We start from the raw sequence: 24572 nt of genomic DNA on the forward strand, positions 1-24572 counted from the left end.
GATAATACACTTATATACAAATACATTTATAATAATACTGTACAATAATAACATGAATAATAATAATAATAAAAATAATAATAGTGTTAGTAATAATAATAATGATCGTACAATTATTTAAAAAATAATATATTAATGATATTAAATATTAATGTATTAATTATGACAATATATAAAAGTAAAATAAAAAAAGTGATACAAATAATAAGAAAAATAACAATAACGATTGAAGAGAAGTAAAACGAGAAAGATAAATGAAAATAGATAAATGAAAATACAAAAAAATGTGATTTTTATAAGCACACTGATTCCATACAACTTATTGGGTGACAATATATATATGTCGAGATATAATATACCTATATACATTATATATTCCTGATTTATATCTCTCATTTTATTATTCGTTTAAAATACGATTTTTAAATAACGTATTAAAAATACTGAAATTTAGAAGTTGTTGAAAATTCCACTGACTTTGATATATCGAGATATCAATATATTTTATGATCTTTTTATAAAATGTATTATTTTTAAAAAGAAAATAGAAAGCTATTGGATATTTACTTAAGATCAAATACTACGTTTTTTTCATTATAATAGAATTATTTTTGAAACCTATAATATCAGGAATTGCAAATTCTTGATAAAATTTAGTATTTTTAAATTTGAAATGCCACTTTACAAAGGCAGATCTTATGTGAGTTTTTTTTTAAACTTAGAATATTAAATTCTTTTCTAGCTCTGGAATTTTACATACATTTTACATAAATACGTACATATATACATATATATACACACACACACATCATATGCAACACAATGTATACATATATACAAAATACTCAATTGTAATCAATGGAATTTTTTTTTAAAGATATCCGATATTTTTCTTTATTTTGATTTGAAAGAGAAAATATTATCTGAATAATTTTTGTCTATCTGAGATTCATATATATGACTTATATGTATATGATGAAACAAGTCAATTTTTAATTCGATTCATATTTATTTTCTATTTGATATTATTTATATTCTACTTTCAAATACGAAACTACTTACTAATATGAAATTAAAAAAAAACTCAAGTTATCTGTCAGAAATAACGGATCCACGAGAATTGTTTGGCGCGAGGACAATGTGGAGTCATTGTCCGACGTTTACGTGACTATTTCATCGCGTTCTTTTCTTTGGGCGCGTGCGTGAGCACATTGCTTGCATTTCAAATGATTTCCACGAAGCTGGACTAACTCATCGTTTGAACTAGTACGACAAATAGCATTATCTTTCATATCGAATATGAAGAAAAGTATCAGTCGACACGAATAGACCTATAACAGAAGCGAAAGTTAACATTGGCATCTTTTTAAATATTATATTTTACTTTGATATGATTTTTTTATATAAATATAAATACAATTTTTCTCTAATTGTAAAAATAGCATTTTATTATTTAGCTTCCTTGATATTAAATTCGTGAAAAATTTGTTCTTCGTTTTCAAATTCATTATAATTTAAAAGTTATCGATATCTTATCTGACTAAGTAAATATCAATGCCAAATTAGATAAAGAGTTTAAAAATAATAAGCAGAAAATCAGACATTCTATATTGTTAAGCTATAAGGATTTAACAATTGATAAATTCTTCTGTTTTTATGTAATTATTAAATACATCTCTTGCCTATTTATATGAAAATGATTGATTTGAGCAATTAATGGATTATAATTGTATGCCAATTTATTTATTAATAATTTTAAAAGAGCAGTTTTTTATTCGTCACAAGGAAATGTATCTTATATCTTTATAATTTTTATTATATAAAGTATGAGAGAGATATTTATAAAACATTCTTGGACATTATTTACTTTTGGGATTCTTACTAAATAAAAAATACAAAATTATTTAGAAACTATGTAGCTGACTTATTTCCGACATATCTATTCTCGACTAAAATTAACACAAACTTAACTGAACGTAAATTTTATGTGTGTTTGTACATTTCCATTATTTGATATTCATTACGTTGACATAGAATGTATTAGGAAAACTTATACGTATTTTTATTTTTATAAATAATAGAAGAATGAAAGACAAAAAGTCGTATTGTCAAAAATGCAAAAGATAGAACAATATAATTATACGATATTATATGTAATATGTTTGAAGCTTTTTATGCTGACATTAACTACATTTGGAGTCATTTTGGCGATATATTTACGATTCACATCACTTGCAATTTATGCATTTTTAATCTTCAAAACGTAATCTATATATCGTATATTTTATAAAACAATTGCTAGATTTTACTTTCAATTATTTTTCATAATTTTTTTAAGAATATTTATCTTTTTTTATGTGTGTTTTGATTATGTGCATGCTCCTTTTTTTAAATTTTATAATTTTATTATTTTTATTTTATTACTAGATATGTATAATTATAATGAGAGAGAGAAACATGAATAGCATAATAGTTCGGATCATGTAGTAGCTTGATAGTCTTCGCTGATCGCAGAAGACGTAAACGTAAAAGCGCGTACACGCGTTATTCGCTTATTCGTACCAACAGCATATTCGACAAGTTGCGACACTTGTTTTCTGACCTAGATAGTTGGCTATACTTGCTTTCTCTCCCACCCTTCTGCCTCATGTGATTCTTTTCCTGCCAGACTGCATGTATCATCAATAATGTCATTTACATGCTCGTCTAGTCAAGCACCCCAGCATATAGATTAGATACATGTATATTTCACATATGTTGTCAAAATTTTTTTTAATATATTTGGATTTCATAAATTTATATTAATATTAAAATATATAATTCCTTTTATAAATAATATTTAAAAAAATTCTCTATATGAGAAAACTAATAGATGTATATTAGTTTAGGTGTAAATCTGTAATTGATATAAAAGTAATAATAGAGACAAATGGGTGCAAACAATATTCTTCTAAAACACATGATATTTAAAAATATTAGAGATGTTATAGAAATCTTCTAAATTTATCTTTATTAATTTTGATACCTCGATATACACGTATACTTTCACATTAATAACGTGTTCCCTTTATGTATCGTATACGCAATTTCGTTTATGCAAATCCACAGCAATTGGAGTCCGTTAATTTTTGCTTTCCACAAGAATTTCCCTCTTATATTTTTTCAAAAATCAAAATTAATAAAGTTTTATTGTATGTAATTTTAAAAATAAACAAATTAAAAGTATATTTCCATTCTAAATTGAATTTATAATAAACGCAGAATTATACTGTGAATTTTTTGTATCCAGAAGACATCCAGAAATTATTATAAAGAATTTTGAAAATATTTTTTTAGTGGATCAATTTTTTTTATCGTTAATTTATCTCTCTCTGTCTTTTCTCTTTAACTTTCATGTTTCTTTCTCCCTTTCATCTCTCTAATTAGATATTTTCTTATTCTTTTTTTAATTATTCTAAAATCTTTATTTAAGCGTAATTCACTCGTTCTAGTTATTTTTTGCCAGCATTATTTCAAAATCTCATTTTTTTATTTTTAGAAAATTCCAAATCTTTATTTTCAGAAATTTGAAAAGTTTATATTCTTAAATTTAGATTATTAGAGAGAATCATTCTATCAATATATATTCTAAATTTTTTAATAAACGATTATCTTTTTTCTAAAATGATAGAAGAATTCTAAAATTTTGGAATTGTTAAATTTTAAATGTTTTCTCTCCCTTCCTCTCTCTTTATATTATACTTAAATTCTTTAGAAGAATCGCTTGTTGAGCATCACGGGCTAGTACTATCAACCCAACAAGGTTGAGAGCATTTTGAATAATAGATACTACAGACTATTTATATCTGAAAATCAATATCCTCGTAGCTATATTGTCGGCAACATACACTCTGTATAGCGTTTTGTTTCAACTCGACTCAACTAATCTATATAAAACTATTATAGTTTTTCTCTCATAATCAGTATTATAAAAATTGCCAGCGCAAAAATTATTTTTTTTTCGTATAATATACTAATAAAGTTAAAGAAGCGATTTTATCCGAAATGTTTAATTCTGCTTACAAACACACACGCACATGTTGATATATTTTTTATTCATATATATAACTCTATCATTTTATATAAATATTAGCCATCCATATGCAATCTTTTTTATCTGTATACAAAAGTTAGCCATATTATCCCAATAAATATTGAGATACAATGGTTGCATTGCAAGTTAGAAAGCCAACCTGCTGGCATACACTTAGCACGGCCAAGTTGTCCACATTCACATCCGTTATGGCCGATATGGAAAACCGGTCCCTCTTTCTCTTTCGTTTCGCGAAAGTGCGAGTGGATGGAACAGGTAAGATCACGTTATCGATCGAGGCTATACAAGCACGAATCCTTGGAGCGATTCGTTCCTCTTGTGCTGGAAATAGCAAGTTTGTTTTCTGGTATAGTCAGTTAACGTGAACTTTCGGATTGTTGAACTTTGACTTTTGCAAAATGACCACTATAAATTTGTTAATTTTATCGCACACATTTCTGTCTTGTATTCATGGCATTAAATTTTACTTCCCATCATTGCTAATGAATGATTATTGCCTTTTCTTGATAGCTTTATTTCTGCCCTTTTCCTCCAACGTTCTCCAAGTTTGGAATTTATGATGTAATCTGCTAGATTTTAAGAAAATTTTGAAAGTAAGTAAGTGAGGTACTGGTCTATTATATCCAATTGAGAATTACACTTTATATCTCTTTGAATCGTTAAGTTTTATTGCTCAAATCTATTAATTTCTCTTATCATGTGTGTAGAAGGTTAACAAAAACTATTGTATAAGACTCCAAATCGAATTGAGAAGTCTTTTCTGTTACATTTTCCTTTGATAAATGATTATCGATATCGTGAGGGTAAGAAATTGAGGCATTTGTTGAATGACATAATACGACATATAACTAATAATTAGACATGAATAAATAAAATAAAAATCAACAAGCCTTGTTTTTTTTTCAAGATTTTTTTCTCGGGTATTTAATATTTCTTTATATCTTGATCACTGCAAATTGATTTTCATTATTTTTAACTTTTTAGATTTGAATAATCACTATTTTAAACGTTGCTCACATTCTTAATTGATTATATAATTATATAATTACTATTTTTATTTAAATAAGTTTTCTAAAAACAAATCAGAATTAAATTTCAATAAATTACTTTTGAAACAAATAAATTAAAAATATAGAAACTTTAATTTTTAAAATGATATAAGAACTTTTAGTTTGTTTTTTAATGTGTTAATTTGACAAAAAATATACAAAAATAATATTAAATTTAAAAAAAAAAATGAAAAAATATATTTTTTTTAATGAAAAAGAAACAATTTTTTGCCTTTAATAATAATTATTTTTCACAACATTTGATATATTTACTTCAAATTTCAAGCACAACAATGCTGTTTTTATTGAATGTTATGACCCAGCTCCGTTAGTTTTTAAAGTGCAACGACATTAACACATACACACATTATCGATAAATATTAACTTAACTTAAGCTATGCACACACATTTACCTTAAGCTATGTACACACGTTTACGACATGCAGCAAGGTACGAATAACACTTAGGTATAACAAATTGTAACAAATGTTAACAGATTATTTTGTATACAGACAGTATCTGTTTTGTGTATGTGGGTGAAGGTAAAGAAAGAAGAGAGGGAAGCATATTAACTTGAACGAAACAATATTATTTCGATGAAAAAAAAATCAAGTTTTCCTTTTCCTTTGTCGAAAAACAGCCTTATAATTATAATTTCAGACATATATCTTTTCCAATATTCCATGTATTCTTTTTTTATCCCGGTTTTCACAAATGCTGCGGTGCAACGCAACATGATGCGAGGCGAATGCTGTCATGTTTCAACAATGCACACACTCGTCTCTGTCGCGAAAGCTAAAAGCATTTCATTGTACTGTAGTACAATTTTACACTATCTAAGAAATTTGCTAAGGAAAAAATTTTTACCGCGTAATATTACGACTATACTTACGATAGATATTTTTCTGTTCGCGTACTGGGATGTATTTTTTGCTAGCATATAATATTTACAAAAAATACACATAGTTTTATTTAACACAGAATTTCCCTTTAATCCTCCGTAATCTTAAATTATTTAAATCAGTTTTTAATAGCAATGTAATTTTACAGATTTTCATATTTAAAAAAAAAATAGTATGTTTACTTTTACATTTAAATATTCTTATTTTTATTTTAGTTCTGTTTACGTGAATTTCTTCCACAAGCTCTTTGCTTTACGGTCTTTTTTTAGATAATTATTTTTTTTTATTTCTGCATACGATAACAATTAATTGCAGTTAATTGTGATGATTATCGATAAATAATCAATGAAATAAAGTGACTGATTTCTCACACGATGACACCTGACATTCATGCGCGAATTTCTCCAAGTTAACATATTTAGTCAGGACGCATTCGGGGATGAGATCATCGATCCTGTTGCTAGGTTCAAGGCCGATTATGACCGCTGGTTCTTACTTTCGCTGCTCGAAGTCGATGGAAAACGGCGAAACATAGACTATTCCTCTTTACTCTTTCTCGCCTTTTTTTTCTTCGTGCATCTTTCCACTCATGGCCAACTACATTCCTACGGGATCAAACTTGTAGCGCAGATTTCTAGATGCTTCTCTAATCTTGATTGAATATTTGTTAATCCTTATTGCTCGTTAAATGGAGATTCTGTATCGCATAGATATTTATACTCGCAAGTTTTTCTGGGTCCTTAGATTTTTACATTCTTGAACTTTAAAATATTATATTTCTATTAGACTTCCTAGCGAATCCACAAGAGAATGTTGTGGATTCTCTAGGAAATCCTTACAATTTTATCATTATGTATTGTAAAACAATATTTCGTGGAATTTTTTAATCTTTAAATTTACGCATGTGTTCTTTTTGAATTATTAATTTCTGCAGTAGCTTAGAACTGGAAGCTTTTAAATTCCATGAATTAATATTTTTTGCTGTTCTATGCAAGGTCATAATATTGTATATTATATATATCTATTGTACTTTCAATTTTTAAAAAAATTATAAATATATATATATATATATATATATATATATATATATATATATGTGTGTGTGTATATATATTAGAAATAGAAAAACAGTATATATTTCATAGATAAATATTAATTACAGATTTCTGTCGGTTATGTGAATTGAGTGACTCTCGTACAATTTATGAAATATACATTAGATTTTTATCTTTGAATTTTATATTTTAAGTGGGATTTTTTTAAATAGTTTAATTTTACTTAAACTTACTTTTATTTTACATAAATTTTGCATATCCGCTCTCTCTCAGATTGCAATGCATTTTACAAAGCGATCAAAGGCTAATGCGCTAATTGAGAAATGCTGACTTATAATCTTCCGTTATCTGATTGCATTTCGCTGATTTGGTAATTCTATTTTGTACACAATTAGCTTTAGACTTTTCAGTAAAATATGTTCTCATTTATTTATTTAATTTCCTTAACAATTTTATCATTATTTATTGTTTAATTCGTTTAAATATTCCAGTTTTATCAATATCTCTAGACACTTTATTGACAAATAGCTTAAAATTATTTTTTTTTATTTTTATATATTTTTTCTTTTTATTTCTAATATTTTATTTTCATGTAAAATTTGAACAAGATTTGCTAATTATTCAATCATATGTTTCCCATGTTTGTATTTGAAAATAATTATATTTTTAGTAGATTAATAAAATTTCTTTATTTTTACATATTATTTTATATATTTTTTTAATTTTCGTGTAAATTATAAGGAAGCAATTCTTGTATAAATGTTTTCCTTCTACGCGCAATTAAAGATTTTTTTTTAATTTATGAAAGATTAAGAAAAGAAATTAATATTTATTATTTTACTTTTTTTTATTAAAGCCAATTTTCCTTTCATTATTTCTTGTAAAGGAGAGACAATTTATATATAATCGCAATTTATACATAATTTATTTTTATTGCAACTATTTATATAACTGCAATTATATTATTTTCGATAAAAAATTGCAAATATTTGATTACAGAACCATAAGATATTTTTCTTTCTATTTAAAGAAGAAAAATGTGCTAAATTAAGTCACTAAATTACATTATAAATAAGTGGTATTGTTTTCGCTTATAAATACCGTTTGTATATCTCTAAACGTAGTCAATGGTCTCGCTGAAAAGCGAATCTACGATAGAGCGAAAATCGATTTCTCTCTTGCGCCCTGGCGACATTAGCATCAGTGTCGGCGTCGGGGTCAGCGTCAGAGTCGGCGTCGGCGTCGGCGTCGGCGTCGGCGTCAGCCGTGATGGTTACGTCGTTGCTCGCTGACTTTCGCACGCAGAGTGCATGCGCATTGCAACTAGAGCACAATCGCCTTCGCTTTGCTAGCAGCTCCGACGCTTTACGTAGACACGTATACATGTGTGCAGATTTTTTCCTGTCAGATTCACTCGGTTTTCTTTCTGCGTTATTTTACTTGGACATAAAATTTGCAGGCAAGATCCTCGCGTTAGCAGATTGTTGGTTTTCTTGGGTCGTCCATAAAAATCATAGAATCCCTTCATAGTAAAAATTTTCCTGGCGATAATAATATATGCATACGTTCGTAAAGATGAAGCACAAATTTTACATTCAGGTCAATTAGACACAACACACATACATTATGAACTATGATACCACGTTGCTGCGTCGTCGAGCGTTCTAATTTTCAAAAGCATAACACAATGTGTATTTCCATTAAAATATATGTATATTTGCATTAAAAGTTATAAATAGAAGTCGAGCATTTTTATATAATCATGTATAAAATATATTTACGAAGAAAATGATAATTTCAGGCAATATCTGAAAGAGAAAGAGAGGGAATAAATTCTTCAAATGCCGCAAACGTTTGATAGACTTCTTTTTTTAGAAGTCCTTGAAGTGGCCGTTAAACTTTTATGTTGATTAGATAACTTTAAAAACTTCGTGACATGTACACAAGATTTTAAAAATATATAATTAATTTTTATCGTTTTTTTTTTAAATCCATTTGCCATATTTGCTAAATATTTATTTCTATCTTTTTTTCAGATATATAAAAAATTATTTCTGCTTTCATTTTCACGTATGCGATACAAAAGACTCTTAAAAATAGATACAAATTATCAAGTTTCTTAAATTTTGATATTACATTCGTATTAAATATTTTTTAAGGCATGAATCTTTGCTGCGATTCTCTATCGCAAGTTCACTGCGAGTCTTAATTTCGTGAGATATTTAATAGATCTCGATCTAATTTAAATAAGATTGGAAATAAATTCATCCACGTTGCATGTGTAAAAGGTCACGCTATCAAAAGTGCCCTTTCACTTTAAAATCCATTCGATTCTTCCAAGCGAGAGGAATCTAAACCCCATTCGTTCATATCCTTGCAAATCGCATCAGGATATTCCAGCCAATCTCATGCTGTCAAGTTCTGATGTTAATCGACGGTAATAATGATAGCGATGATAATAATGATATTAGCGGTGTCGTTGTTGATTACGGTGATAGTAGCGATGATGATGATGGTAGTAGTGTTTGTAATGATGGCGTTAGCAGTGTCAGTGGTGATGGCGTCTGTGTCGCCGTTGCAGAATCGATCCGATGCCCTAGTTACCAGGAGAGAGTGAGACGAGAGAAAAAGACCATCTATAGATGTGTGGATGTATAGGATGGCCCAGAAATATCACGCTTGCGCGTGATCGCAGTTTCTGCTCGGGGAATATACGAATAAGCGCGCGGAAATTGTATTATTATCTAGGGCAATTTACAAAAGTCGTGGAGGTCGTGTTTCCGAAAATTTGAAGACAATAAATTATTGGATTCTCAAAAGAATTCCTCGAATTTTAATAATTTTTCAATTATAATATTTTTGAACATTCAAGCAATTTTCAAGTTTAAATATCTGGATGCGAATATCTTTCGAATTCATTTTATTTATTAAAAACAATTTTAGTTGTCTTACATTTGCTTGAGAGACGTGTTGGTATCTATTTAAATCATTCATAATTATATTATATAACATTTATATAACAATTATATTATATATTATATATGTATTATATAACATATATGTATAATATTACACATGTTCTCTATTGGAGAAATTAATTTATTGGTATTCAAATATTTAGTCTAGAGCTGTCAATGCACGAATCTCAAATAGCGTTTTAAGTTATCGCGATATTAATATTAGTGTAAAACGGAAGGAACGGATTGCCATGTCGACCAATAGGGTGGGTCAGGGTTAGCATCGAAGGTTAGGTTCCTCCTCCGCACTGAATCCTGTCGCGAGGGAAGCTGAGAGGGGAGGAATGGAGGGAAACGGGTACCACGATCGATAATGCGAAACTTGTATGGTTTTCAAGTATTATTCGACTAATACATCATTATTTCAGCGGGATATAACTTGTCAAATTCAATCAAATTAAATTGTTTCCGTTCCTTTTTCTTTCATATTCGACTTTTCCCTCTTCTCCCCCTCCTCCCTCTCCTGCTCCGTTTTCAAGTATCTCCAGCCCCCTCGTTGAGCTCCTATTTCCTCTCACCCTCTACTCGTCCTTGTCCTTGTCTCGTAATTTTTCTCTTGCTTTTTCTGTCCTTCTCTTTCTTTCTGTTTCTCTGATTCTTCTTTTTCCTCTCTTTCATTTTTAACTTTCTTCTTCAACCTTTTCTCCTTCAATCTTTTTCTTTTTGTGTGTATTCCTCTTTATTTTCATTCATAATGTTTTCTCAAGGGCTATCGAAGATTTTTATCAATCGATGTGGAGACAATCTTAAAATTATTATTTGTAAAGCATGAGTAATATTAAAAGAAAAACAAAGTATGTTTAGTTATATCTCAATACTAAAGAGCAAGTTAAGTTTGTTATAATTGAGTATTGGAAAAATATGAAAAGAATAGAATAAAATTTTATAAAAAGACGCGTAAATAAATCTTCAAAATAATCTTAATGGTAACAAACGGGATAATTTTTAAAAACAGAAGCGAAATTAAAATTATCAGCAAATTTTGGTAAATATTTATTGTAGAAAGTCATCCTAATCTTGACATTAGATGACAATGATATCAAAGTTATGACTCGGAGTAAATATTCACCGATTCTACACGTACACACATGAGAAAGAGAGAGAAAGATATTGTATATATGGCATGTTGAAATCATTTCTTTCTCTTTCTTTTTTTTTGCAAGAAATTAGAAATGAAAGAGAAATTCTAATTATATTTTTGAATTCATTGTAAAAAAATATGATGTAAAATTATTAAGAATGTTATATAAAAAATTGTATTTTTCATTAAAACCACAAAAATTATTAATGAAAGGCGACGTAATCTTTTTTCGAGAATTTTTTTAAACTTGAAAGCATCATATTTAAGTAATTGTATTTACAGCTATTGAATAGTGTATCGATGCCAACTAAGAAATCAATTTCTCTTTTGTGTTGCAGGTATCTCGAGCAGGCAACGACTTCAACTATGAAGTTACAGCAAACTTTCGCGCATTTTATCGCGTCAATATGCGATAAAAAAAGGCTGTGATTACTTAACTTTTTCATCAATATAAATCTCTTAAATCGATTGATTAATTTAGTATCAAATATGATATGAAACCATTGATTTCTTCCTTTGAAGATTTTCCAACGATCGATATATCGATACGAACTTTTCTCATTCTTTAATTGAAAGAATTAAGGATTGAATTTGCAATACGGCAGACTCTGATCCGAAAGATATATGTTTCATCACCGAGAAGCCGCTAGGAAGAAGATAAACCATAATTAAGCGAATTCAAAAACTGAAAAGCAACAACAAAGAGACGCCCAACGTTGTCCGGAGGAAGCATTCGATATCACGGAGTAAGTAAGATCTCCGATCACGGTGGCCAGTCTAGTAAGTGGCAAGGTAGCAGCGCTATATAATGAAGGGTCGGAGGTTATTGTTACGGGGGATGTCATCCTGGCAGCCTCACCCAGGTTAAAAGCAACGATTAATCCATCAACCACGACGACGACGACGACAGAACCGACGATAACAACCTCCAGCATGGATACCAGCGGCGATTCGAGTCTCGACGCCGCTAATGGCACCGCTGCAAGCGTTGCCGCAATCGCCTCCGTCGTCGGCAGCGCCGCATCCTTGACGATTAAGGCCGAGAGACCCGATCTGGCGGGAACGTCGACGTCGCCTGCCCTGGCTGCTGGACCGATCAGTACCGGAAGTAGCCTCTTCACCGGTATAGCCAATAGCAATAAGACGACTAGACCGGACGATTGGCTGGCGACGAATAGTCCGGAATCGCCGCAGAGCTCCCTGCAGAGTCAGCACGTGGTCTATACCTCTGGCTCTCAGCAATTGTCGGAGCCTCCTGTAGCGCACTCCAGTCCGCATCAGCAAGTTAGCAATAATGGATACGCGAGTCCCATGAGCACAGGCAGTTATGATCCGTATAGTCCCAACGGTAAAATAGGTGAGTACTCTGTTTTGATAACAAAAATGTTGCAGATTATAAGGATTATTTTCGCACACATTTAACATCTAATGACAGGAAAAGAGAAAATCAAAGTGGCAATAACATAAATCATATTCAGGAAATTCGCATTACATTGTAAACAAATGTTTATATTCGGATCCATTAATGTCTTGCTCCAAAAATCAAGTCGATGACAGAAGGTTTTTCACACAAGGTCATCCCTTATGTGAGTCAATGCTCGAGAGAATAAGAAACATAATGCATAATGATGAGAACTATATAATGGAATATAAATGTCAAAATCAGCTGATTTCTTAGAATGTACTTTTAACTCAATTTCTGACAAGGTTTCTACCGAAGCTTTCAGCTCGCATGCGTTTAAAAAACACGGTTACTCCATGAGATTCTCTCTTTTCCTCTCTCTTTCTACTTTCTTTTTTTCTACATAAAAAATATATGGATAAGCGCATTCTACTATTTATATATATATATATATATGATAATAACACGATACACGCCATCTGTTGTCATATTCTGAGAACTTTTGTCATTTTTATCAAGATAAGCAGATGGCGCCAATGTCGCTATTGAACTATCATAATCTGCAAAATTCCTGAGATTTAATATCAGGTAGTATACTCACATCTTTTGTACATAGTACCTCATTATTGTGCTCTTATCGACTACTATGTATCAAGTGGCCGGATGAATATCCGGTCTCTGGCTTGTGTGTTTACTTTCAAAAAATATTTCTGTCATATATTACATATACATATATACGTATTATATAGTAAATATGTGTATGCTGTATTATATCATATGAGAAGAAATATATAAAGACATTTTACATTTAAGAAAAAAATAGAATGAAACACACGTTAAGGTAGCACATGTGAAATAGTGCGAGAGCAACATAAGGAAAGAAATGAGGAAAAAATAAGGAAATATTTTTCGTAAACAACAAAATATAAATTTTTTTATTGTACGCTTGACATAATATATATATCACGTATATCCTTCAAAATGAATATAAATGCAATCTTAGCAAATCTCGAGACGTATATTTGAGACGTTTATGTTTCCTGTTTTTTTCTTTTAAGATCGTCAATGAATAAATTTGACATGTGTGAGTTAGCATTCTCGATCTCGCGATTGTCTCTCTCTCGACTCTATCGAAGAGTGGATATCCTTGAGAAGGAGCATTGTCCTCGATAGTTACCTCTTGTTCGGCCACTTAGCTCAGTCCGACAAGCTTCTCGCCTTGTGACATTGTCCGTTGCAATTTCTTCTCAATGTCAAAAACAAAATCAAGCAATGTTTCTCGATTATACAAAAATTATCAATCAATCATACAAGAACTAAAATCTCGATTATATAAATGCAAAAATTTAAGAACTCTTTTTTACATGTTTCTCAACATATTTTTAGAAATATGTTATCCAACATATGCAGGAAATTTTTGATATTTTGCAGAGTCTGCATGAAAATATTGAGCATGTGCGGGTTATTATATTTATTTATATGCGAATATAAAACTAAAAAAAAAATAATGCATTTGTTCATATTACCGAATTTTATTGCAAATTTGGTATATTAGGAAAGGAAATTTTTTCTGATTTACAGGATAAATAGTAACGATGGGATAAATTATGGGATAAGATTGTAATCGTACATCTATGAGAATAAAAAATAATTATATCAAATGTGAATACAAACATTTAATTCGACGTGCAATCTCTTAAATAATATCTCTATCATTTTACTTTGTAATATAATCGTCATAAAATGAAAAAGATATTAGCGCTTATAATTTAATATCGAGATTTAGATTTCGCTTCGCAGACAGAATATTTAACTCTTTTAAATCTGGGAAATAGTATAAGTAATATAATGTATTATACATACTTTACTCTTTCTATAAATTATTTACATTTAATTTTAGTCATATTATAAACGAATTGTCTTTTTCAAAAAAAAAAAAAAAAAAAAAATATATATATATATATATATATATATATATAATCTATAATTTTTTAATTATAAATACTATTTCTACTTATAATTGTAAAGTTTGTATATATTTTAGACATTTTTTACATTTGATTTTAATACAAGCAATTTCCATATTATTTACACACAATTTTCTGAATAATTTATATTTAATTTATTTAATTTTTTTATTTATTATTCAAATATTTAGTTATTTTATTATTTAATTATTTAGTTATTTATTTATTTATTGGTTTTTCAAATTATTTTTTATTCAGATATATTCCATAATTGCATTAGTAATAAAATTTAATCCTGCAATACATACACACACAAATCCGGTGATATAAAATTGTTCAATATATATGCGCACGCGCTTACGCACATATGTATATTTGGGACGCTTTTTTTTGAAAAGATTTAAAGTTGAAAGGTTAAAAAGGAAAGAGAGAATATGTATTACATTTAATAATACATACATACATACATATATACATACATACATACATACATACATACATACATACATACATACATACATACATACATACATACATACATACATACATACATACATATATATATATATAAACTTTGTGTATGTATAAAATATATTAGGGAATGATAATATTTTTCAAGTTATTATTTTCTCTAAATCTCTTTTACGAAATTTGTCAAAATAAGATTATTCTGAATAAGCGATAAACTTCGTTAATGAGGATAATTTATACTTATTATGAAGATAAATTAATGTAAAGATTGTCACATCAACTTGAATTAAGATTCACGCTTGCCTACATGAATATCAAGACATAACTTAAAGTTATTAATTGCATTTTGAAAAATATATAAATGAATATTTATAAGATATGAAATTAACGCGAAAAATTCATGATCACATTTAATCATCTAGTGTATATATAAATACATATAAAGTTGTCAAAGAGCGTCCTCTCCTGTATAATTAGCTAAATTAATTTTATTCATATGCCATCTCTCTCATTCGAGATACCTATATTTTAATTGAAAAAAATAATTTATTTTGACGCATTTTGCAAAAAAAAATATATATATATATCTCGTTTCTAATTCTTTTATAATTCAATACAGCTGCAGTGAGGAAACAGAAGCTTTGACCTTTGATGATATATTCTATACATAAAAATAGCATTATATGTAGCAAGTCATTATTGTGACTCTTCAAAATATACGTGATAAATATTATCTAATTTATTTGTTATTTATCAATAACGGAAATTCATATTATATTGTATGTAACAATTTCTTGATACTCTAGTTTTCTATTGTAGAGCATAAATAATGTAAAGATGGAGACCGTAACAAAACGAAATGATTGTTAGATCCAAGATTTATTAATCGATAATTCTGATGAATAATTTCGATTTGCATTTCATGATGTAAATTTTATAAAATAGAATTATAATCGAAATATCGATTATAATTCTAGATCGATCATTTGCAATCCTGCATTGGAAATTAAATAATAATACGTTTTGTTTAAAGTAATGACTGAGACTTTTTTTTAAATATTTTTTTTAAATATATTTTTTTAAATATATTTTTAAAAGACATTTTTAAAAAAAATATATACAAATAGAAATAAAAAATATACAGTGATAATAGCAATACGAGTCAAGTGTCGGTCCTATGACACAATAATTTATTACTTTAGACGGCTGTTTCTGTAACTGGCTCCGATATAAATTCTTTTTGTTATTTATTATTATGTTTCATCACATCATCACATTTGCGCTGAAAATGACCCAAAAATAAGGTCGAAACGTTCGTCATCCTTTCTTTGTAATATGTTCCATGCTTATGTGTTTGCATAATAAATTATTGTGTCATAGGACCGACACTTGACTCGTATTGTTATTATCATTGCCTATTTTTTATTTTTATACTTCGAATCTTATACTTTTTATTATTTATAAAAATAGAGTTTAAAAAATTTTTAGAGACTTATATCGAGACTTTATATCGTAACATTTCCGTACACATAGAGCGATAAAAGAGACATTTCTTTAAATAATTGAAACGTAAGCCCGATATCGATTAAGTTTATTAAAAATTCAATCGGCTTAGCCATTGTTAACAATGAAATCCGATAATCCGAGGTGCTCTTAACTGGACAGCTCGCATATAGTCCATCTGGCTATTGCTACGCACGTGACTTTTACGCGAGAGACATTACCGTGTCTCTTGAAACTTCTAACTAGGTAACTCTAGAAGCATGTAGCTCGAATTAGTGCTTATGTAGCAGCTTGGAAACAAAAATGAATTGCACAGAAAGAGTGAGAGCGAGCAAAAGAAACGATGAAGCCTCGATGCGTGTCGGAGGCCTCGCAGTGTTCAACGAAGCTTCACGAGATTCTGTAATCGTGTCCGGTTTGCTCGCCATCGGCCGCAATAGACTTCGCGTTCTAATAGCATCGCCGGTTCAAATCGGACAAGACAATGTTTCACGATATTTGTTTAAACGGAAAAGCGTAAGAGCGATTCAATTTATTAAATAGAGAAAAGTTAAAATGTATTTATTATATAATTTTATAATTATAAGATTACTAATGCTCGATCTTATATATCGATCTATTATAATTCTAAACAAAACGTATTCTTATTTAATTTCCAATGCAGGATTGCTAATGATCGATCTAGAATTATAATCGATATTTCGATTATAATTCTAGATCGATCATTAGCAATCCTGCATTTCAAACTGCATTTCATGATGTAAATTTTATAAAATAGTCGATATTTCGATTATAATTCTATTTTATAAAATTTACATCATGAAATGCAGTTTGCAATTCGAAATTATTCATCAGAATTATCGATTAATGTATCTTGGATTTAACAATCATTTCGTTTTGTTACGGTCTTCACTGTACATTATTGATGCTCTACAATAGAAAATTAGAGAATCAAGAAATTGTTACATACAATATAATATGAATTTTCGTTATTGATAAATAACAAATAAGTTAGACAATATTTATTACGTATCTTTTGAAGAGACATAATAATGACTTGCTATATATAATGTTACTTTTATGTATAGAATATATCATCAAAGGTCAAAGTTTCTGTTTCCTCTGCAGCTGTATTGAATTATAAAAGAATTAGAAACGAGATATCATATAATATTTTTTCTTGCAAAATACATAAAAATAAATTATTCTTTTCAATTAAAATACTCGAATGGTGGCGGTATCTCGAATGATGGCATATAAATAAAATTAATATAGTAATAAAATAATTTATTAAGTATCAGGAAATGTCAAATACAATATACGCTCGAAAATATATAATTCATATTTAATATTAGTATTAATATTGTATTATAATATATATATATATATATATATATTATAATAAATAATATAAAATTTAAAATATAAATGACTATGATTTACGTTGCTTATATTTGTAAATATGCTATTATAAATTGTGTGACATAAAATATCGAAATATCAAAATATTTAAAAAACATATTTAGAACATATTTAGAAAATTAGAAGAAACTTAAGGATTATTATAAAACAATCTTAAATGCGTATATCATTTTGAAATGTCACTTAAATATTTTGAAATGTCACTTAAATATTTTAGAGATATTTTTGAGATATTTTCGTATTTTTTTTTCATTGTTTCCATCTAATTCCTTCATTATTTTCCATCTAATTTATGAAATATTTTTGATTATGTTTTTGGTTATATGAGAAATGTTTGAGAAAAGAATCTGAAATTATGTAATATGATATTCAGTGTTTTTTATAAATGTTAAAAAGACTTATAAACGCATTTGTAATTTAAAAATTTAAATTGATAACGTCTTGCGATTATTTTCAACATATTCGGTTATTTTAACGCATAGATAATGGATTTGCCAACTATTTATTAAGGAAAGCTTGCATTTTTTATTTTATACATAAAATATAAAGATATAATAAAATTTTTTAAATTATATTAAGTAATCTAATGTTAAAAATACGAAAATATAAAATTAATTATTTTTAAACATATTATATTTAATATTACCGTATGATAATATATTATTATATTATTATTATTAATAAAAATATAAAAAATATTAAATATAATATTAAAAATAATATTAATTAAAAAAATAAGCTCATTAAATTTTACGAAATTTTAACTTATTTACAAAAGATGATTTATAAGTTTCTCGATTAATTAAAAAATAAATTAGGTTCTCGAAGATGAACATCACGAAAGTATGTTTCGAAATAATAGTTTCAGTGCAAATTTGGATACATGTAGGCAATCTTCAGCGATCGTGTACGAAGTGTGACGCTTTATAGCCCACACATTATCATTTTCATTTAAATCATATTGTCGTAATTAATTGCAACAGAATCGCTAACGTCAGCCGTCATTGCCGATCAGAGTTGTGCATTAACGTTCTCGGGTGTGCCTCCCGCGCCCACACTCGGCCTTGAGCCGAGAATCTCGATTAAGGGAACGAGCGAGTGAGAGAATTGTCCGTTCTTAGCAGGCAAAAAGAGAGAGTGAAGAAGAGAGGAAGCGAGGGGAAAACACACAAACGAAAGAAAAGAAGGATGCAGATGTCAAGGATCCTAAAGATCCTAAAGACCGAATACTGGTTGAAACTGGTTGCCTGTATATGTATATATTGTGATTTAAGAAAAAAAACCGAAGAATTTTTCAAAGCTTATTATATAGTATACTAGTATGGAAATAGATAAAAATTATCTAAATAATACGTGAATGTATCTAATCGTATGTATACGATATAAATCAATTTGTACGGGAACAAATAACAAAGCAATTAATTTCGAACTAAATTTTTATTTTGTTTTTTCTATTAAAGTCATCTCGTATCATTTTACTTTAATGTCGATCATTTTATTTCAGCTTTATTAACTTTATTTTATTTTATTATACGTAAAAAATAGTTTGTTTTCATTAATTTGTCGCTCTCGTCTTCTCGATATATTTATATTTATTTTCTTTGCATTTATTATTACTTATTTATTATTTATAATTAATAATGAGCAATTTGATTTAAATCTTTTGCGTGAAAATACTAAATGTTTTTCCACAATAAGATGTACTTGTTAACACGCACACAATGAATATATTCTTAAGATATATTGCAGAAATGATTGATATTATTGGAATTGTTTGTATTAATACAAATTATATAATTCTGATTTATATCTGGAAACCTGTTTGAGAGTGATTAATTAGACGACAAATAATTATCCAAAAAATTAACATGACAAAATATATGACTGTATTGATTTTTTATGTGTATCAATATTAATCGACTCGACAAACGTTTACATATTCAATTCTTAGATCAAATACATTTTCAACCTCCGACTATTGCCTATTGTTTTATTCATTATTGCTTTGATTTTAAATCCAAAAGAACTTTGATATAAATTGCTTCGGGCGTTATATCCAATTCAATATCAAAATGATATTTGCAATTTCATTATTCGACCTCTATTTCACGTGTGAAGAATGTCTGAAAAGAAAAATCTGAGGAAAAAACACATTTTATATTTATTATTACATAAAATTGTAATATTTAATAAAACTATCAATAATGGAACTGCAATTTTGTGAGATAGATCATTTATTTCAACTTTCCGACTTTTGATATAGATTGTTTTTTTCTTTTTTTTACATAAGATTCAAATTACAATTTTAACAAAGCCTACTAGAAATTAAGAATATAATTTTATTATCTACGTCTGTCCTTCCGAAAATTTATTTACTCTGAATCACTGATAATTAAAAAATTATGTGGTATTTTTTTAAGTAAGAATCTGCTCAAAATTAGTCAAAAAATTTATAGTTTAAACATATTTACAACAGATGTGCTGTACAGGATCTAATAATTTAAATTGAGAGAGAGAAGAAGGGAGGAAAAAGGAGAATAAATTAGCGAGAGATTATTGTATACATTAATTAACTGATCCGCACGAATCCAAAGAGACACCCAACATTAATCCTCTGAATTGAGAATAATAAACCGGAACATTCGAAAAATCCTTCGTGGTTTTACGATTATGCAGAAAATTCTCGACATGGTGCGGTCCCAAAATATTCTTTTTATGGTACGGTCCAGATCCAGGCTCGACTGGAAACACCGAGGGTTGTCCTCCTTTCTCTGACCATGACCCACCCCGGTAGCCCCCGGCTAGATAGTAGCTCTCAGCCCCGTTTCAATGCTCCCCCGCGTTCGTAACTCTATCCCGACATGCGCAACGCGTCCTCGCGCAGAATGTGTGTGCGTGCACCGTGCACGTACGAGATGCCTTATATTCACTCGCCAATTTTGCGCGCAGTATGTAACAGGTGGATGACGTCAGATAGATTAGTTATCCCTGCCAGGTGCTGTTGAGAATTTTTTCTTTTCTTTACTAAGGATTGTGCATTTTCTAGTTTCAAATCGGATCGAATGTCAGAGAGGGGGAGAGCTGAAAAACGTGTAATTTGAATCAATAAAAATCCAATCAATATCCGAAGGATTGAAGGAAAGTTTGTGAAAATGTACCAAAATTGCATTTTAAATAATTTAATTTTTCTGTAACTAAATAATTTCAAAAATTAAAAAATAAAAATATTAAAATTGAAAATTAAAATTCAATTAAATAATTTAAAATCCAAAAAGATTGTTATAAAATACATATATTAAGATTGATATAAAAGAGAGATACACAGGCAAAAATGAAGTATTTGCAATCTTTAGGATGCTGCAGATTGAAAATTATAATTTCTCTGAACCAGATACTAGATATGAATTAAGCAACCCTTTGGAGTCTCCCTGTATCCTGCACATTGCATCAATATTAATAAACTCCATTATTCTCAGTCTGTCTGCGTAAAATGAAATTTAGCGAAGGAGAGAGCAAATGGCTATTTTAAGTTAAATCGATGGGATTCCAGAGTGTCCAGGTCCTGGCAGCTGAAGAAAAGAATTTGAGAAGGGACACGTATACAAACGCACGCGCGCACACACACAAGAAGGAGAGTTTATTCAGGCACGAAGCGTACCGGTGCAGGATGCGCGTTGACAGTGAAAGTCCCAAAGACGAATCCAATCCACTCCAGCTTCGGCAAAACCGCTGTTACCGATGCCGCTAGCTCTCCCTTGTGTCCGTCCACTCTACTCGTTCTCCCGAGCGATTCGTGCGATCCGCCTGGCTTCAGTCGAAGGTGAACCGTCAATGTTGCGACTTTGACGCTCGTGTGTGGCCATTAGTTTTCCAATTCCGTCGATGTACACGCATACATTATTGCGTCAGTGAATCTGTCGAATGATCGATACAGGTGACGGTGCATGTGCAGCACGCGAGCAGTCGGAAAATCGTGCGCGTCGGTGCAATCCTAACCTGCGCATTTGCATTCCTACCGAAGGTATCGGGCCTAAATATTCAAAGGATCGAGAGATATACGACGAATCCATGAAGAATCCGAGCTTTTACGATCGCAGGAGAAACAGAGCAGTCGTCTGCGAATTAAAAGGTTCGATTTCGGATCAGTATTTTCTTAAAATAGTAACAATACGATAACAATTTTCCAAAGAAAAAAAAGATAATTTCAAACAAATTTCACGCAATTATATATTATATTATATTTCAAGGAAGGTATACAAAGTGATGTAATCCACTTCGAATAGATGTTTAACAAAATTTTAATTAGGTAAAAATATAGTTGTAAGAAAGTGAAAAGTTCAAAACTGCGATCTTTCTTGAGTTTTATACTAAATTAATCTTTTTAAAATCCCATATCAAAAAATTTCTATTTAAAAAATCCCCGATATAAATATATATATATATATATATATATATATATATATATATATATATAATATTATAAAAATTCTATATATTCATTTTGAAAGAATAATTGAAAATCCTATATATTTTATAAAAATTTTATATACATTATAAACATACCGAAGGAAAACATTTGGAGGTAACTTAAAATTGACCTTGGAATTTTTCTGGCAAGCTATTATCCCAGTTTGCGCGGGCGAAATTTTCTACGACGCGATTGTTGTTGGTTCAGAAACCCTGATACATCGATGAGGTTCTCGGGAGCCATTCTTTCGCGCGTGTCTGCCGAGAATGCACGTGCGTGTGTTAATGCACACCCCCACTACACGTACACACTGCAACGCGATGATGCAGCAGCAGCAGCTGCTCGGCTTAGAATCTTTGGACTGACCTGAATATCCAAGAAAAAGCAATCGCTCGTTCGCTCGTTCTTTCATTCATTTCTGTTTCATTTCGCATTCACTTCCGTTTCGATTGATACTTGATACACATAGTTATAGCAGAGCGTAGAAATCACAGTCTCTCTGTATTTGTATTATTTTTCTAATCTTTCCTAAATTATTTTTACATTTTTGCATTAATTTTTACATTATTTCTTTGTTAAATGTACATGTTTGGAAATATTCGAAATTCGTAATATTATGTAGCTTTTTATTTTGCAAGAACGGCAAGAGAACAATGAAATAAAAGAAATAAAACGAGAAAGCATAGAAATAAGAATAAATAGAGGACGATACGAAGATGATCGAGCGAAAAATTTTGGTACGTTCTTTGTGTTCATTGTCTCTTTCCCAAAAATTTTTAAAAGAAAACTTGTAATTTTGAGTATAAAGATAATTCTGATAATCAATCTCCCTTTATAAATTTATAAATTCATTGCTTCATATAAGTAAAAAAATAATAAATAATAAATAAATGTATTATGTAAAGTAACAGAAAATAAAATAAGAAAAATAATATATAAAAAAATGTACGCGATGAAAAGATACGTGGATAATTTTTTGTAAAAAATATATTGAAAAAATATATAGAAAAAAATAACAAGGATAAATCCGAACGAGTGATAAGGATGTAGCATAAATGGAAAAGTGGAGCGAAGAAAGATGCCGACCCCGGTACTTTCCTTATATTCTATCTTACACAACTTCCACGAGGAGAGATCGCGGTCAAATCTACTTCTGCTATTATTATACCGTTATTCTAAAATAGTGCAAGTGTTTTTTTTTATTTCTTGCTATTTTTTATATATCTGTTTATCATTATAAAGCCATATATTTGTCTATGTATCTTTTTTTTTCATTCTCATATGTTCTCTTACATTTATTCTTTATTCTATTATTTTAATACTTTTATGTTTATTACATTTATATGAGAATCAATATCATAATGATTTATAACACAATTCATTATGCATAAGTTTTCAATTATCTCTTATCTAAGTATTTTTTCGGAATGTTTATAAAGTATATAAAGTGCAGGATATTCCATTATAATCGGAGATTTTTTTAAATAAATTTTTTGACATAGAATTTTCAAATTAATTTAATAAAAAACTCAAAAAAGATTATTATTAATCGCAACGTTCACTTTCTTATAATTATGTTTTTATCAAATTAAAATTTTGATTAAAAATTTATTTGAAATTGATTTTATTATTTTGTTATATATCTTCCTTGAAGAGCAGCATAAAATTTTTTAAAATTACTTTTTATTCAGAAATTGTTATAATATTGATATCTTTTTGTTAATAAAATATTGATCTTAAATTAGACCAAAAATATGTGATTGATTTATGATAATATATCTGTTGATTTTGGGATATTTATTTTTTAAATCAAATAAAACATTGAACATAAATTTGTTATATTGCTAAAATTATTAATTCAACATTAAATTATAATATTAAATTTTTATAATAGTTTATTTTTCGAAATTTTGGTCAGTAGATCTTTTTCGTTTTAGATTTCGTTTCATGTTTAACATTTTTCAAACTCAATAGTTCATGAATTCTTTTTATATAATTAATAAAATCAAAAGATCTAATAAGTTCAAAATATTTAGAAAAAATATAAATATAAAAGAAAGAAATTATGTGTGCATATGTGAAAAATCGAATTAACATTATTTTACTGATCACATACACACACATACAAATATAGATATTTGT

General features: G+C 28.7%; 1 protein-coding gene across 5 annotated transcripts in view; it reads left to right on the forward strand.

Moving 5' to 3' along the window:
* The window catches only part of LOC105251008 (ecdysone receptor), a 48194-nt gene that overhangs the window by 11027 nt on the left and 12595 nt on the right, over nucleotides 1–24572 (forward strand). For 3 of the 5 annotated variants that reach the window (XM_020027423.2, XM_025409429.1, XM_025409428.1), the window contains one exon: nucleotides 11536–12554. In XM_020027423.2, the coding sequence (XP_019882982.1) occupies nucleotides 12131–12554 (424 nt within the window). In that variant the 5' untranslated portion in view covers nucleotides 11536–12130. Of the gene's footprint in view, nucleotides 1–11535; nucleotides 12555–21468; nucleotides 22092–24572 lie in introns of those variants that run through there. The other 2 variants (XM_011257483.3, XM_011257482.3) reach the window with 2 other exon arrangements.

The sequence above is a fragment of the Camponotus floridanus genome, unplaced genomic scaffold, assembly GCF_003227725.1.
Source record: "Camponotus floridanus strain SB8 unplaced genomic scaffold, Cflo_v7.5 scaffold264, whole genome shotgun sequence".
Classification (NCBI taxonomy): domain Eukaryota; kingdom Metazoa; phylum Arthropoda; class Insecta; order Hymenoptera; family Formicidae; genus Camponotus; species Camponotus floridanus.